This window comes from Lepidochelys kempii, chromosome 1, assembly GCF_965140265.1.
Source record: "Lepidochelys kempii isolate rLepKem1 chromosome 1, rLepKem1.hap2, whole genome shotgun sequence".
NCBI lineage: Eukaryota > Metazoa > Chordata > Testudines > Cheloniidae > Lepidochelys > Lepidochelys kempii.
In genome coordinates, this window is record NC_133256.1 from 244209013 (window position 1) to 244225363 (window position 16351).

General features: G+C 40.4%; 1 protein-coding gene across 9 annotated transcripts in view; it reads left to right on the plus strand.

Moving 5' to 3' along the window:
* The window catches only part of LOC140902160 (uncharacterized), a 74904-nt gene that overhangs the window by 24737 nt on the left and 33816 nt on the right, over nucleotides 1–16351 (plus strand). For all 9 annotated transcript variants that reach the window (XM_073321922.1, XM_073321969.1, XM_073321950.1 and 6 more), the window contains exons 8-14: nucleotides 1380–1521; nucleotides 6293–6334; nucleotides 7053–7080; nucleotides 9170–9244; nucleotides 10388–10512; nucleotides 12795–12981; nucleotides 14766–15242. In XM_073321922.1, coding sequence (XP_073178023.1) covers nucleotides 1380–1521; nucleotides 6293–6334; nucleotides 7053–7080; nucleotides 9170–9244; nucleotides 10388–10512; nucleotides 12795–12981; nucleotides 14766–15242 — 1076 coding nt within the window. The remainder of the gene's footprint in view (nucleotides 1–1379; nucleotides 1522–6292; nucleotides 6335–7052; nucleotides 7081–9169; nucleotides 9245–10387; nucleotides 10513–12794; nucleotides 12982–14765; nucleotides 15243–16351) is intronic.

The following is a 16351-nucleotide window of genomic DNA, read 5'->3' on the forward strand; positions in this document are numbered from 1 at the left end:
CTTGATTCTGAAGCTCCCTGTGAAAATACTGCTCAGGAGTCACCTGAAATGGAGCACCCATAGGGACACTACTTGAAGAAGAAAAGGCTACTCACTTTGTGCGGTAACTGTGGTTCTTCAAGCTGTGTCCCCCTATGGGTGCTCCACTACCTGCCCTCCTTCCCCTCTGCTTTGGACTGTTCTTGTTGCATGTTGGGATAGAGAAGGACCGGAGGGCAGTTCACCCATGCAGCCCTCTGTACCCTCTGAGTGTGGCACAAGGTTGTATAGAATGCTTCCACGGTCTGAGTGGACACTGCATACAGAAAATCTGCGATCAAGGGTTTGAAAGGTGCATATGTGCCTGAAGTGGACCACCCATAGGGACACACATCTTGAAGAGCCACAGTTACTGCACAAGGTGAGTAAACCTTTCTTCTAGCTAGTACCCCTGAATCCAGCAGACTGCTCTTTCCTCTCCAACCTACAGCATTCCCTGGCCAGGTTGAAAATGTTCACTGTCATTTCATTTTCACATTCCTTTAAAATATGCAAAAATTAAATAACAGTATTCCCAGTACTGCAGTATGAGCCTGATTGTGAACTCCAGCTGTTTTACACTGAAGATGAAGTGAGCTGTAGCTCACGAAAGCTCATGCTCAAATAAATTGGTTAGTCTCTAAGGTGCCACAAGTCCTCCTTTTCTTTTTGCGAATACAGACGAACATGGCTGCTACTCTGAAACACTGAAGTTTGTAATTACCATTAATAATACTTAGCATATAACTGTTTAAAATTATTTTGGGGCATTAATTAATTAATCCGTAACATTCCTGTGAAGAAGGCAGATATTATCCTCATTTTACAGATGGGGAAACCGGTACAGATAGAGTTTGTGTGACTTACCCAAGACCACAAAGGGAAGCAGTGTTAAGACCAGGACTAAAATCCAAATTTCCTGGCTTCCCTTCCACTAGACTACATTGCTCCAACTCCATTTTCAGTGAAGTTACTTTTTATTCACAGCTGAGAGCACACTGAGAGTACAAGAAGACTATACATCCAGCGGTTGAGGGAAAGATGGTAGTTATAACTGGCCTAGCAGCCAGTTTATGGCCATTTTCTCTGTAGAGAAAAGACAGAATACTCCAACAAGATTGAAATGGTTTCAGTTAAGACATAAATATTTTACTGTTGTAAATAATAAGTGTAAATGTGTATGTATAATGATGGGAAGCTCAAAGGCAGAAATAAAGTGAGATGGGAAATCTGGGACAGGGAGAACTAACAATAAATAAGGTTCTTCAGGGAAAATCCTAGGATTTATTTGAGGGACACCTCACCATGATCTCTTGTTTTGCTTTTGCAGAGAATAAATGCTGCTACTTTATCTTTTTCAGATCCAGAAAAAAAATAGAAGAGAACGATGTTCTTTATTGCACGAAACCTCCCTGCTCTGAATGTCAGAACTATATACAGTTTGTGGGCATAAAGAAAATTGTTTCTGTACAAGAATCAACACAATCGTCATCAAACCAACAAGTAAGCTAATGTAATGCAATTACCTTATTTTAATTATTTATTTATACATTCATTTGGTGTTCAATCAGGTTATAATCAACGTACTCAATTTAAAAGACCCTAAGCATCTATACATGCCTGCATCATGTAGTAGAGGAACCTTCACTATACAAAACACCTTCAACATACTTCAACGTTCATAATTATACAAATGCATGCCTGAAACAATATGGCTTTCACTGTGCCCTGAAAGCCTTTAAATCCAGACTTTTCTGGAGCCAAAAGGCAGTAAATACTATATTCTAGGACCCTCTCCATTGAGAAAGTACAGCCTCCTGCAGTTTAATCTTAGGGATTGATAGCAAAAGCCTCCCTAGCTGAGCTCATCTTTCTTTCTTCCACTTCCCATGCTTTTGTCTACTTTGACATTCACTCTGTCAGACCATGTATATTTTCAGATCCATCAGTATGGGTCACTGGCCTAGGATCATTGAAGCACAAGGAGTTCTCTTTCAAGTGACTATCTGTATGATCATTCCATTAAAGGTTCATGAGTGCTCAAATTCAGAGTCTTTTGGACAGCAGCATCTGCTATCGCTGCGCATGTATCCTGCGATTCTTCACTGAGTAGTGTCCCTATGGGTGCTCCACTGTAGGTGTGCCTGCACCCCAGATCAGAGATTTTAGGTAGCAGTGTCCGTTAGGTCTACACATGCATCCCCTGCAGCCTTGTGCCCTGCACCGACGCTATATAGAGGTGCCCAAGCGAACTGTCCTCAGTTCCTTCTCAATTGCTGTGGCCTGAGATGGAGCCTCAACAGCGTCTGAGTTGAGTTTACCTCAGCTGTATTTTTCTTTCATTGTTAATAGTTAGTTAACATTAGTTCTTAGAGTTTCCTTTGTGTTAGTTAGCTGTAGTAATTTTTATAGTTTAAATTTTTAAAAAAAAGTAAACAAAAAGATTTTACTTATACTTTTAGGATAAGGACCATTGTTCCTCCATCTATTTTTCTTTGTTTTTTCGCATCAGGGGAATTGAAGCCCTAGGAGGGTATGCCCAGTTTATCTGGGTTTAAATGTTGCTTTTGGGCTGAGAGGCTATACTGATCAGCATCCATTGCCTTGGGGAGTTATATGTTTCCCAAAAGTGTAATTTCTGCCTGAAATTAAAATTGAAGGCCAGAATGAACTGGAAACTTAAACTACATCTGCTTATGATGGAGAGTTTGCTCTGACTGGCTTCTGACCTCAGCCAGGGCCCCCCCACCCCAACCCTGCGTACAGTTGTCTCCGAGCAGGTCAACTGCTTCAACTTCCTTGGTGCAGCTCTCCCCTAGAGCATTGAAGAGGAAATTGCTCTAAACCTTCCGGACCTGCTGCTGGCTACTTCTGGGGTGCAGCGCGGTCCGTGGTGCCAGGATAGGCGGGAAGCCTGCCTCTGCACCCCGGCTACACTGCTGACTGGGAGCCACCGGAAGTAACCCTGCACCCCAATCCCCTGCCCCCAGCCCTGAGCCCTCCCTCAAACCCGGAGCCCTTTCCTGTACCCCAAACTCCTCATTCCCAGCCCCACTCCAGAACCTGCACCCCCAGCCCAGAGCCCTGACCCACTCCTGCACCCCAACCCCTTGCCCCAGTTCTGAGCCCCCCACAAACCCAGAGTCCCCTCCCACACCCCAAGCCCCTCATCCCCAGCTCCGTTGGGTCGCAGGCATCAACAATTTTCTTCAGCTGGGTCATTGGTAGTGACAGCTGCTGATGAAAAGTCACATCTGCAAAATAAGACTACACCAAAAGAACGTGATCACTTAACACTGGATTTATTTGGCCATAAATCATATTAGTTGGCTACTTTACACTTTAGGATTGCAAATGATCAGGCCCTCGTGGCCAGATATGATTATTTGAACTATGAGAAATTTGCAGCATTCAGGGCAAATTGCCTCCAGATGCAAGGGAAAGAACGTAAATGAAGGACAGCTGATTGCCAGAACCATCCTTCAGGCTGCTTTGGATGCAGCAGACACCACTTCACAATTGATGGCCACCGCAGTCATGATGAGAGTGGCATCTTGGCTGTAGGGGTCTGGCCACTGTCAGGAGGTTCAGTCTACAGCAGAGGATTTGTCCTTTCAAGGATCAGAGTTGTTCACCTCTAAAACAGGTGGAGCCCATCATACAGTGAAATATTCTATCGTGACTCTTAGCTCTCTCGGGTTCTATAAACCTGCCCCTAAAGGAAAAAGCCATCAGGCAGCAGTTTTATGCCCCACAGAGCTCAGCTCCACCTTCTTTCTTTCACCAAAGATCGACTGAGCCTTCCAGTGGTAGCATTACCATAAGAGAAGATAGGGTACCTCTGAAGCCTACTTATCACAGTCTGCATTGGAGCCAAAATATTCATTTTGATAAGACTTTCAAGACATGCACCTTACCCCTTTGGATCCAGAGCCACCGACCCTTCCTTTGTAACCATTTGCCTCTTTTCAGATATGCCTGGTCCTCCATAACCCCCAGACCAATGGGTCATGATATGATTACAACAGGATAGTCTATCCAATTTCACACTGTGCCTATTCCCATCCCACCTTCCCTGGCCCTTTTCAGGGACCCATCTCATGAGGACCTATTACACCAGGAGGTCCTCTCGCTTCTTTCTCTTGGAGTAATAGAAGGGGTACCTTTAAATTACCAGCAAAAGCATTCTACAGCAAATACTTCCTTATTCCAAAGAGGAAAGAAGGATGGTGACCCATCTGGGACGTAAGAAAGCTCAATACATTCATATGCAAGTTGAAGTTCAGGATAATTCCCTCTCTGTATCCAGGGTACTAGTTTGCATCTCTTGATTTCCAAAATGTGTACTTCCATATATCCATATGGGGTCGGTCCTGGGGCCGGTTTTGTTCAATATCTTCATAAATGATCTGGAGGATGGTGTGGATTGCACTCTCAGCAAATTTGCGGATGATACTAAACTGGGAGGAGTGGTAGATACGCTGGAGGGCAGGGATAGGATACAGAGGGACCTAGACAAATTGGAGGATTGGGCCAAAAGAAATCTGATGAGGTTCAATAAGGATAAGTGCAGGGTCCTGCACTTAGGACAGAAGAACCCAATGCACAGCTACAGACTAGGGACCGAATGGCTAGGCAGCAGTTCTGCGGAAAAGGACCTAGGGGTGACAGTGGACGAGAAGCTGGATATGAGTCAGCAGTGTGCCCTTGTTTCCAAGAAGGCCAATGGCATTTTGGGATGTATAAGTAGGGGCGTAGCGAGCAGATCGAGGGACGTGATCATCCCCCTCTATTCGACATTGGTGAGGCCTCATCTGGAGTACTGTGTGCAGTTTTGGGCCCCACACTACAAGAAGGATGTGGATAAATTGGAGAGAGTCCAGCGAAGGGCAACAAAAATGATTAGGGATCTGGAACACATGACTTATGAGGAGAGGCTGAGGGAACTGGGATTGTTTAGTCTGCGGAAGAGAAGAATGAGGGGGGATTTGATAGCTGCTTTCAACTACCTGAGAGGTGGTTCCAGAGAGGATGGTTCTAGACTATTCTCAGTGGTGGAAGAGGACAGGACAAGGAGTAATGGTCTCAAGTTGCAGTGGGGGAGGTTTAGGTTGAATATTAGGAAAAACTTTTTCACTAGGAGGGTGGTGAAACACTGGAATGCGTTGCCTAGGGAGGTGGTGGAATCTCCTTCCTTAGAAGTTTTTAAGGTCAGGCTTGACAAAGCCCTGGCTGGGATGATTTAATTGGGGATGGGTCCTGCTTTTGAGCAGGGGGTTGGACTAGATGACCCCCTGACGTCCCTTCCAACCCTGATATTCTATGATTCTGTGATTCATAATTCCATAGCACAGGAGGTATGTAAGGTTTGTGGTAGGCCTTCTAACTATCGACTGCACTGAGGGCTTTTAGCAAGGTTTTAACAGTCATCACTGCACATCTAAGAAAAAATCCTTCCCTGTACAACTGTCTAGTTCAAGGAAGGACTCCTCATCAGGTATCAGATGCCATAGTTATGCCATTACCTGTTCCAGAACCTGGGCCTAAAAGTGAATGTGCAGAAATTCAACTTAACTTCCTTTCAGAGACTTGAGAGGAGCAGACTTCTGGCTTGTTTACACATGACATTACTGTGTGGCAAGCTAGAGTGTGACTCTGCAGCGCACTAGTTTTGCTGTGCAGTGTGACATCCTGTGTGCACACTGCTGCAGCAGAGTAAAAGTCCCGTGGCTGCTCTAGCTTACTAAACTTTCCAAGTGCTTTCTACATCTCACTTTAAAGACTGTTGGACACAAGGAAAACAGAGAACTGAAAATTTGATCATGCATGTGAATGTGCTTTCTTGAACCTTCCATATTTGACAGTCTGGCCTTCCCTTGGAGCATTGTATTGTGTCCAGAGTTTTTCTGGCCATTACTCACTTGCTGAGTAACTTGAAATGGAGGACCATTTCCTTCAAGGAAATACTTATGTTTCTTTCCTTGGCTCTATTGCAAATGGCTTGAGTTGACTTGGTAACTTTTATATAGTTAGTATTTTTCAGTTTTGGAAACTATAGTTCTGGAGTATTCTTTGTGGGGGGGTTGTCCTAAGCCTGGCTTACATCCAGATACCTGGTCTGCCTCCAGTTAACAGGAGAAATGAGAATATGCATATTGTAAAGACTACCAGACCTGGAGAATTCTGGAAAGAATATTCACAAATAAGACCACATTTTTCTATCAGCCAGAGATATATTTGTATTTTTAAAAAGGTTTTTTTTTTTCATTTTCAGGACTCCACAGGCTCTTTAAAGAGCAACTTTGAATATTATCAGGTATGTATCCTTATTGAGGAGTATAGAGCAAGGAAAATGTTGCAAAAAAGTATTCACAAACATTCATTTAATAAAATCAAGTTGACTTTGATGTTGCTCAAGACCACTTCAATTTTCTTTTTTTAAATGTTTACCTAAGCCAATTTTGGTTTGTAAGAAAGTTCACCAAACAAGAAACTGTGGACCATACTTAAGTAAATATGTATTCACACTAGTGTTCACAACAGAGGTGTTTGGTGGCTTTCTTGAAAGCTTATTTGGGTTTGGGAGTCATCCTGTCAGGGATAGAGTGGGAAAAAAAGCACCAACAAGAAGAAATGTCAGGAGTAGCACCAGAGGAGGAAAACAATGTCACTTAAAGAATTAAGATTTATTAAACATGTTTGATAGAGGTAAAAGGATCAGAGTTTGGGGGAGGAAAGAGAAATGGGAGAGACAGAGGTAGTGACGAATTAGACAAATTTTGATATAAAGGTAGCTTTTTGACCTGGAGTTTGCCTTGCCCCAATAGACTGAGAGTTTTAGGAATGAAATAATGACACAGATGGGATGTAGGTTTGGGTAAAGGTACCTGGAATTGTCTGATCTCCCAAGAAATTCCCTGGACAGATCTAGTGAATAGCTAGGATGAATAAAGGCAGCTGTGCTCAGAAAAAGAGCTATGCAAAAAAATTATTTGGGACTGTGCTTTGCATAAATTCCTTCTGTTTTTCAACAGTGGAAACCTCAATATGCGGAATGTTCTGGTAAGATAACTACATACAGTTGAACATTGTGTCTTAAGGTTGCTAAATTTGGTATTTTATTATTACTCAATTTATTTAAAAACACTTCTTGCATGTCATAACATATTGGAATAGGCCCTTCTATATAACAAACACAGTTTTCAGTTGTGAGTCCTTAACTTAGACCTCTTATCTCTATTTTGATTCAGGGCCATACAATTCAAATATCTGCATCCTACCACTCTACTTGCTGGTTTAATACTTCTGACTGAACAACAGGCTGACATGTACAAGAATCCTGCTCTCTGCACCATAAGTGGCCCCGTTTTCTGCATGTGTTAATGGGCCTTAGATTAGCTGTAGGAATGTGCAAAATGAATAATAAATTTACAAAACTGCAGGTGTCTTTCAATCACCAGTCTTTGGCATCCCTTTTGGTCTTTAGTCTTTCTTTGTGACTCAAATGAATATGAAATGAAAATTTCATTTTGGACATAGGCTTCTAATTCCCATGCCTTTGATGTGTGTTTAGGTGGTTTCCTCTGGCGCTAAATAAGCTGATCAGAATCCTGCATTTTGTTTTTCTTTTATCTGAGAACAGTTTGGATTCCTTAGGCTTGATTCTTCAGCCTACTACATCCATTTTATGCTGGTATATAAATCCACTGATGTCAGTGGAGTAACACTAGGGTAATGGAATGAATCAGGCCCCTTATTATAAAATAAGAGCCAATACTAAAATTGTCTTACATAAAACTTTGTTTATTAGAGTTAGAATACCAATAAAATATAAATGAGGATAGTGTATGCCTATTCTAAGAATACACAGTCTTCCTTAGGTATGATACTTGTTATAGTGTAGTCCCTTTGATTTAAGCAAGAGCAACCATACATCCTGAAATATGCTTAAAATTATAAAAAATGCCTAAGTCCCATTTTCAAAAGTGACATAAATATTTAGAGTCTAAGTCCTGTTGCCTTTTATGAGGGTGGAAACCAGACTTGAGAAGAACCAAGAATGGAATTGGAAGAAAGAAGCTCCAGACAGCAGTTGTGGACAGCATGGTCAGTGTATCTGGAGATGAAGGGAAGAAGAGATGTTGGGTAATAGTATGAGCAGGAGAAAGGTCAAGTATTTTAAGATGGAGAAGATGATAAAAGTATGTTTATATAGGGAGGGAAAGGAAACTGATGAGAGTGAGATGCTGAAAAGAGTGAGAGAAGGGGTGACAGCATGAGAGCTGGGCAAGAGAGGTTAGAATAATAAAGGTATGGGGTCCTTTGGGCAGGAAGAGAAGTTGGCAAAGGAAGACAGGCCGTGTTTCACAGTCTGTGACAGGAGGAGAATGTACTGGGGATAAGGGGGGAAAGGAAGAGAGACTGGCCATTTTGATGAGTAAGGGAGTTGATCCATAGGTGCAAATCAAACAAAGAAGTGAGGGCAAGGAGGCAGGAGGCTGGAAGGTGAGATGGGACATGAGTATGGAAATTAAAGTAACCAAAGATGAGGGTAGGGGATTCCAGTGTGAGGAGGAATGAAAGCCAGGAGTTGAAGTCAGAGGGGAAGGTGGATGAAGGGGAGTTAACTGGTCAATAGACAGCAGCAGTATGGAGAGGGAAAAGTAAAAAGAGTTGGCTGGGTTGTTGTTCAAAAGAAGAAAATGACTGACAAGGGGGAGGATAGAGGAGCTAGAATTGACAAGATTGGGATAGGAGAAGTTCAAGGCTCCCACTATGATCCTTTGAGGATGACTTGGTCTGTCTAAGGTCTTTTCTGTGCAGTGATGATGATGATCTCACTCCCCTGCATCTTGTACTATGGTTCACATTTTTGTCTTGATTTTTTCATGATAAGCTTTGACAAATCTGAATTTTGCCTGGATACAAGGACCTTTTGGATCCAAATATCAACCGGATTTTAATGTCTTGTTTGTCAAATATAGTAGTAAACTGATCCTGAGATACCCCACCTGCTCCCTTTTGTAGTGAGCAGGGATCTGGTGCCATTCATGGTAATAGATGGGATCCCATCCATTACTAAACCTCATCAGAGTAAATCTGATACATCATTCCTGATTTAAACTTTTTTTCTTTTTCTTTTATCTTCCAGCTTCCCCCTTCAGTAAGCAAACAGAGAATTCAGAAAAAAGAGATGGAGAGGAAACAGAAAGAAAGAATGATAAAGGCAAAAACTATATATTCATCAAACTTGCTCATGTATTCTTATTTCTTGGTTTACATAATTCTTTTTTCTTTAAGATGTTTGAATACATTTAATTGTTCTGAAAGTCATGAGCCATGGTGCGTGCAGGCAATTTGCATACTTCTAACATCCATCTCCGGCAACATACCTCAGTATTAATTTGAAATTTCCATGCTATTCCACTTCTGGGCCTCTCTTCCTATAATAATAGAAATAAAGTTATTGTCCTGATAGTATGGGTTGTTATTTGTACAGCACTACTGCTGTGCCACTGGTGCTTTACAGACATGTACGGACGTAAAGTCCCTGGGATCTTACAACCTAAAATACACAGGTAACATAATGGATAGTGATAACAGATCATTGTGGGGAGGGGGATAAACACAACAGTAATGGATGGGAAGGGAATATATCTTTTGGGAGAGTGTTGTTTTTAAGTAAAGCTGATTGTATAAATTGTCTTATTTTATATTATTTGTATTAATTATGAGTTATTTATTTAAATAATGTTCAGGTAACAGAGAAGGACATATAGCATCAAAGAGAAGATAAATGGCAGTATGCTAGCTGAAATAAATGAGTTTTGGAGAGGAACGTGAAGTTGAGTGAGTGAGAAAAGGCTGTCCCAGGTATAGGATATCTTGTTTAGGCCTGATACAAAATCGGTTGAAGTCAATGGAAGTCACTCCTTGTGGCAGCCAAAGGAAGGGGCAGGCATAGGAATTACTCTCCCTTCAACAGATACAGGCGGAGTAGCCAGAGAAGGGAGCAAGACTAGGGTATCATTGCACATTGGCAATACCCAGCTGGTGGAATGGCCAGTGTAATTTACAGCAGGGACTGAAGAGGCACAGATTGGTCTCGGGATTAGGAAAGTTCAAGAATAAGGATCCTCACAGAAGGTCAGGTAGACCAAATTTTAATGTGGTTTTAGGATATAGTTCTTTATTTTAATACACATAGAAATGAAAGGTACAGCAGTGTTCATTTTAACCGGAGACTGCATAATTTGGGAATTATTCTCTGTAGCTCAGTCCCATTGGCTATTTTACATTTACTCCATTTGCTGCTTTTGCTCCATGCTTGTTTTGATGAGCTAGCTTCTAATTCCACTTTTTTCTTCAGGTCCTCCTCCTCGTCTACCAAATAAAGAAGACCTGTGCATCTTCTTAGCACTCCATATGGAAAATTCACCAAACTGTCAAGAGCCAAGTTGTAAATATGTGCGTAACAAACAAAAAGAAACAAAAGTGAGTTGAGTGAATTCAGGATATATTATGCAGAATAAGAGGGGCCATGATATTAATTAGGATTTTGACTGTTACATATTGCTGATTATGATTTTGACTAGTTAGGATTTTAACCTAAATATGCAAAATGTCCAAGACGTTCTGATAAATCAAAAACTCCTTTTATTTTTCCAAACTGCATAAATACTCGGTCCCTACGCCAGCCAACAGTGGTGGAATAGCCTTTACCAAATAATGTTGTGATACTTTTAAAGATTTCATATGGGTGAAGTGGTTTCCAAATCTTAGTGTTTTCACATGGTCATGTAATGTTTAGTCTTACATGATCTCATCATAGTCCAGATTTGGTATATCATAAAACAAGCACACAGCACAGCTGATAGTGTCTGTTTTAAAGTGGTTCAGGACCAGATGAGCAGAGATTTTGCAGGTTGGAGTTGAAGCGCACTGTCACTTGTGCTTGCAGAGAAAGTGTCTGCCTCAAGCCAACTCTAATAGTTCCTCATTTTCACAAGCACAGAATTCAGCCCCCCCGAAATCAGGAATTCTTTATGTGATGTTGTCTAGGATGTTCTGATATTGTTTAACATAGCGCTGCAGAACTAGGAGTAGTAAGCAGGATAGTTTGGTTATATTAGTACTAAATTATTGCAATTCCCATCTATCCTTTTGGATATTGATGGATCTGTGTGTCTATCTGGAGAAGAATTTCCAGACAGAAGGACTATTTTCCTTCCTTCTCACTAATTCTCCTTATTAAAAATGTCCAGGATAAGCTCTTTGGACTAGGGATTGGCATGTGTTATATGTTCGCACAGTGCCTGGTGCAATGGAGCTCAACTTTGTTGAGGTCTTTGGGTACTACAGCAATATAAATGTTAAATAATACCAATGATATATATGCTAACATTTGGCTCATGGAAGACTTAAGTTTGTAGCGTAGTCAGCCTTAGTTTTCAAGGACAGAAATATAAAAGCAAGACTTTCATACTGAAGAAAGCGTTAAAATAAGTAATACTAAAATATATAATTCTTACCTATATTTTTAATCTCATAACTTTTTCTACAATTGTTATTAAATATTAGATACACTTACCTCTGTTTAAAATATTGTTTCTTAGCCAATATTTTCCTGTTTGGTCCTGCAGTGAAATTATTGTGCTTGTTTCATCCCTGCAGTTGCAGAGGATGTAAATTGCATCTCAAGGGGCAGTTGCTCTGGGGGAGGGTTCACCATATTGGAAGGTAGTCAGTCATACAACTTTTACATTCCTGCATGTGATTCACCCTGGGGAGCAAGCATAATTCTAGCTAGGACTTCCTAGGAGCCTCGCTGAGGGTGTGTCTTCACAGCACATTTAGCTTGAGTTATAACTTGAGTGATACCCCTAACTTGACTCCCATTCACACACCAGGCTCTTGCTTGAGTTAAGTGGTGCTTTAAGATCAAACTAGCTGGTGTATCTAGCTAATGGTGGGTTGAAGCTCAAGTGATGCTGGAGTGAGGCTCAAACTAGTAATGCAGTGGGGGTGCAACCCCTTGAGTTATAATAACGCATCAGTAGCTAATCCAATTATCTGCACTGCTAATCAGATCACTTGGTGTAATTCTAGTGTTGTTTTGAAGTGTGGTCGCTTGCACTTAAACTAGGCAAACTCGAGTGCAGTAATTTGAGTATACTAGAACTAACTGTTTCAGTGAAGACAAGCCCTAACAGAGATTTCCCCGGAGATGCACTGAATCAGCAGATCTCCTGAGTGCATTAGACCCACCGCCTTCCCAGTCAATCCCCAAAACGTTTTCTGTGTTCTGCTTAGCTGGCTGCACATGCCCTCACTCAGAAGGAAGTGTTGCAAGCAGTCTGCTTTGGTGAAATGGATATTTCCATCCCCTGTTTTAATTGGCAGGTTTAAACATAAGACGGCTGTACTGGGTCAGACCAAAGGTCCATCTAGCCCAGTTCCTGTCTTCCGACAGTAGCCAATGCCAGGTACCCCAGAGGAAATGAACAGAACAGGTTATCATCAAGTGATCCATTCCCTGTTGCCCATTCCCAGCTTCTGGCAAACAGAAGCTAGGGACACCATTCCTGCCCATCCTGGCTAATAGTCATTGATGGACCTATCCTCCATGAATTTATCTAGTTCTTTTTTGAACCCTGTTATAGTCTTGGCCTTCACAACATCCTCTGGCAAAGAGTTCCGCAGGTTGACCGTGTGTTGTGTGAAGAAATATTTCCTTTTGTTTGTTTTAAAGATATTGTAAAAGCATTTTTTTGTAGTTTTTCAAAACTGGAATTGTCATCTGTGAAGCTAACAAACCGAAAAGGATTATCACAATGGACTGCTCCACTGAAGATCTTCATGCAGTGCCAAAAGCATTGTTAAGATTTCCAAATGCACTGAGGGGCTGTGAAGTTTACCTGTCTCGAATGCCTTGCATCAGTTGTGCAAAACTTTTGATTCAAGGTGAGTATCAGAGATACAATACTTGTAACTAACTGGCATCATACCTGTGAAAGAGTCACAGGTTGATAAAATAGTGATGTCCAGGGTTACTTCCTTTCCCTCTCTACTCTTTTCCCATTCCCTCCTGCCTTCTGCTGTATAACTCATCCCATTATTGAGTGGTGGTTTAGCTAGAGAGGTAAGTCATCCTAAGTCATCCTGTCCTCCGCAATAAACTTTCATACCACAATCCTCTTATTGAAAATGAGTGAGTAAATGAGTCAAATTAAAACAGAAATTGCAACCTTAACTCTGACCAGAGGTGGCCTGCTGGAGGCTCAGGTTAGGAAAGTGTTGTCTTTCTTTTCTTTTTTTTTTTAACATTTCCAGTCAGGTTAAAAATAGAGATTGTATGGGAATAAATGTTGTAGACATTGTGGTGACAGAAGGATTTTATGCATATATGGTGGACATGTCCAGTCATTAGAGAGTATTAGGATGCAATTTGTAACCTGATAATAGTTGGATATTATTACCAAATGATCCTTTGGCAAACCTTCTGGGGCTTCCTAGAAGAAATGGTCACACTCAAAGAAATGAAAATTCATCTCTCACGTGGTCGCAGCTGCTAGACTACTGATAACCTCTGACTGGAAAAAGAAAAATAATACAAAGCTAGAGGAATAATTCTAAAAAGTTAAGGGAGGGTGTTGCTATGGAAAAATTAATGTACCAATTATGCCCAGCAAAAAAGGCAGAAGACAAATAGTTAGATATTTGGTTACCATTTATTCAATACTCAAAGTACATTTGCCTGCAAAAAAAAACCAAACAAACAAACAAAAATTGATCAACAACAAAACCCAAAACCATATAGAATCAGTTTAATATTTTTGAATATTAGCATTTGATAGTTACACGTGGTTTGATAAATATGAGTAGTCTGTAGTTTCACTCAGTTTAATCACATTATCTGAATCAATGCTTCCTGGATGGTGTAAAGAGATTCACTCTGTAATATGGTAACACCTTGCTAAATAGAAAGGAATCATTTATATCCTTAGTCCAGGCACAGTTAAGTGATCACATTATAAACAAATAGAAACATCAAGATCTACTTGACTAAGCTGAATTTTAAATGAGTTATGTTTCTAAGATTTATAGTGGTGAAATTTAATTTTAAAATGTACCTTTATGTGAGCATTAAAATGGATTATTTATATGTGTGGGCAGTTCCGTCTTTAGGGTTGTATTGAGATTTCCATTTACAGTGGCAACAAAGCTCTTAAAATAAATATGACAAAATAAGTACCTGGCTTCATATTATATATGTAATTCAAAAGATGTAAATTTTTAAAATTTCTATTAATAATTCGTTTTGCTCCAAGGGTGAAATTTCTGTTTTATTGTTGATTGAGCTATGTTATCAATTTATTGAATGTGTTCAGTGAAGAGGATGTATTATGTCTGAGATTAATAGGTAGATGTAGATTGTTAATGACATAGCTGTTAATGTCTCATTTTTCATGTTTGTGTAGCTGGTGCATAGAGGGTGATTATTATTATTATTTATTTGTAGTGTGGTAGCACCTAGGAACACTATTCATGGATCAGGACCCCATTGTGTGTATTAACCGTAACTGCCTCACACTGCTGTTCTCATGAATAATAAATAATAATACATGAAAAACTATAACAAATATAATTACTTCCAGTACTGCTTTAATTTTACTAATTAAGAAGGTGTGTCCACTTTATTATATTTCTTTTTAAATATTATCTTACATATATTTCTCTTCATACAGCTCAAGTTTCTCAAGTGTATTACTGGCCTAATCTTGAAATACAAACAACAGAAGTAAATCTGAAAAACATTGAAATGGAAGCTGAACATGTTGATAACATCTTTAGGGAAAGCTATATCACTGCAGCAGTCTACATACCAATATTAGATGTTGAAACGGTGAAGCAAAGGATTTTTCCACGAACAGGATCACCACCAGATACTAAGAACACCACTCCAATTTCCTCTGTATATGATCATAAACGATCACCTAAACTTTTAGAAATACTTAACCTGGCGCATATTACAAAAGATAAATTATTCCAGGAATCATACAGAGATGATATTGTTAAAGCAATCCAATCTTTTCAGACACTGGCAGGTGGCATTGATACCGAAATAAAGGAAAATAATTTTCAAGAGGATAAACATGCCATTCAAAGAGAACCCAAGTATATTCATGCATTGCAGCTCTGTAACTTACTAGCAGCCAGAAATGGTAAGTGAATGATTAGTATTAAGGTAAAGTCAGTAAGTAATATGGTATAGGAAAGATATGGGTTCAGGATTTAGAGTCCTGGGTAGAAGAGAATTATATGTATTTAATACGTGATATAGGAAGCAGCTATGAATCTGTAACACTGAGTTCTGTGACCTTATTCACGGTAATGACTTTCAAGGAAGTTGTGCATACGTTTAGCTAACTTGCTACATTAGAGGTGAAATATCACAGTGGTATCGCCTATGTTAGAAAATTAGCCTGTGGTATGCAGACCAGATTAAATTAATTATACCTCAGTATTACAGAACCAATACAGGTCATCTGAAAAAGATACTTTCAAGGCTGGTAGTAGAGATCGGCAAAAATATCCATAACAAAGGACCAGACTGCACCTTTAACCCTAGACCAGCTTGCATTTGGTGAAGAGCCACACTGCACTACCAAGAATTCCATGCAGAATTATGCCCCAAAGAAGCACAATGCTTCCTAGAGGTCCATGGTGAGCAAGGGAATAACATCCATTTCACTAACCTCTAGGAGGATGGCTCACATTTTATCTCTGACTAGCCAGCAGGGACATGACCCTACCTTCACCCCCACCCCTTTGCGGTTTCTAGCACCTCAGGGGGTGCTGTTAGACAGTCATCCTTGTGCTCTGAAAGCAGACACTACAGTTATGGCTGGTCCCTTGCCCGCTCTTTTGCTCCCACTCTTGTGCGCTCACACAAGATGTCGGACATATTGGTCCAAAATATATTTTTTAATCAGATTTGCCTGGTTTTTAGTTCATTAAACATTTGCGAATTTGGAGCAATTTTATAACAGTTTAAAAGCAATTCTGGGACAGTATTCCATATTACTTTTCTTGCATTTCAAGCTGGGTTGTGATTGGTCATACTCATAGACTTTAAGGCCAGTAGGGACAGTCATGATCACCTAGTCTGACCTCCTGCACATTGCAGACCACAGAACCTCACCCATCCCTCCAGTAATAGACTCCTAACCTCTGGCTGAGTTACCAAAATCCTCAAATAATGATTTAAATACTTCAAGTTATACTAGTTTAAACCAGCAAACCATGCCCCATGCTGCAGAGAAAGGCGAAA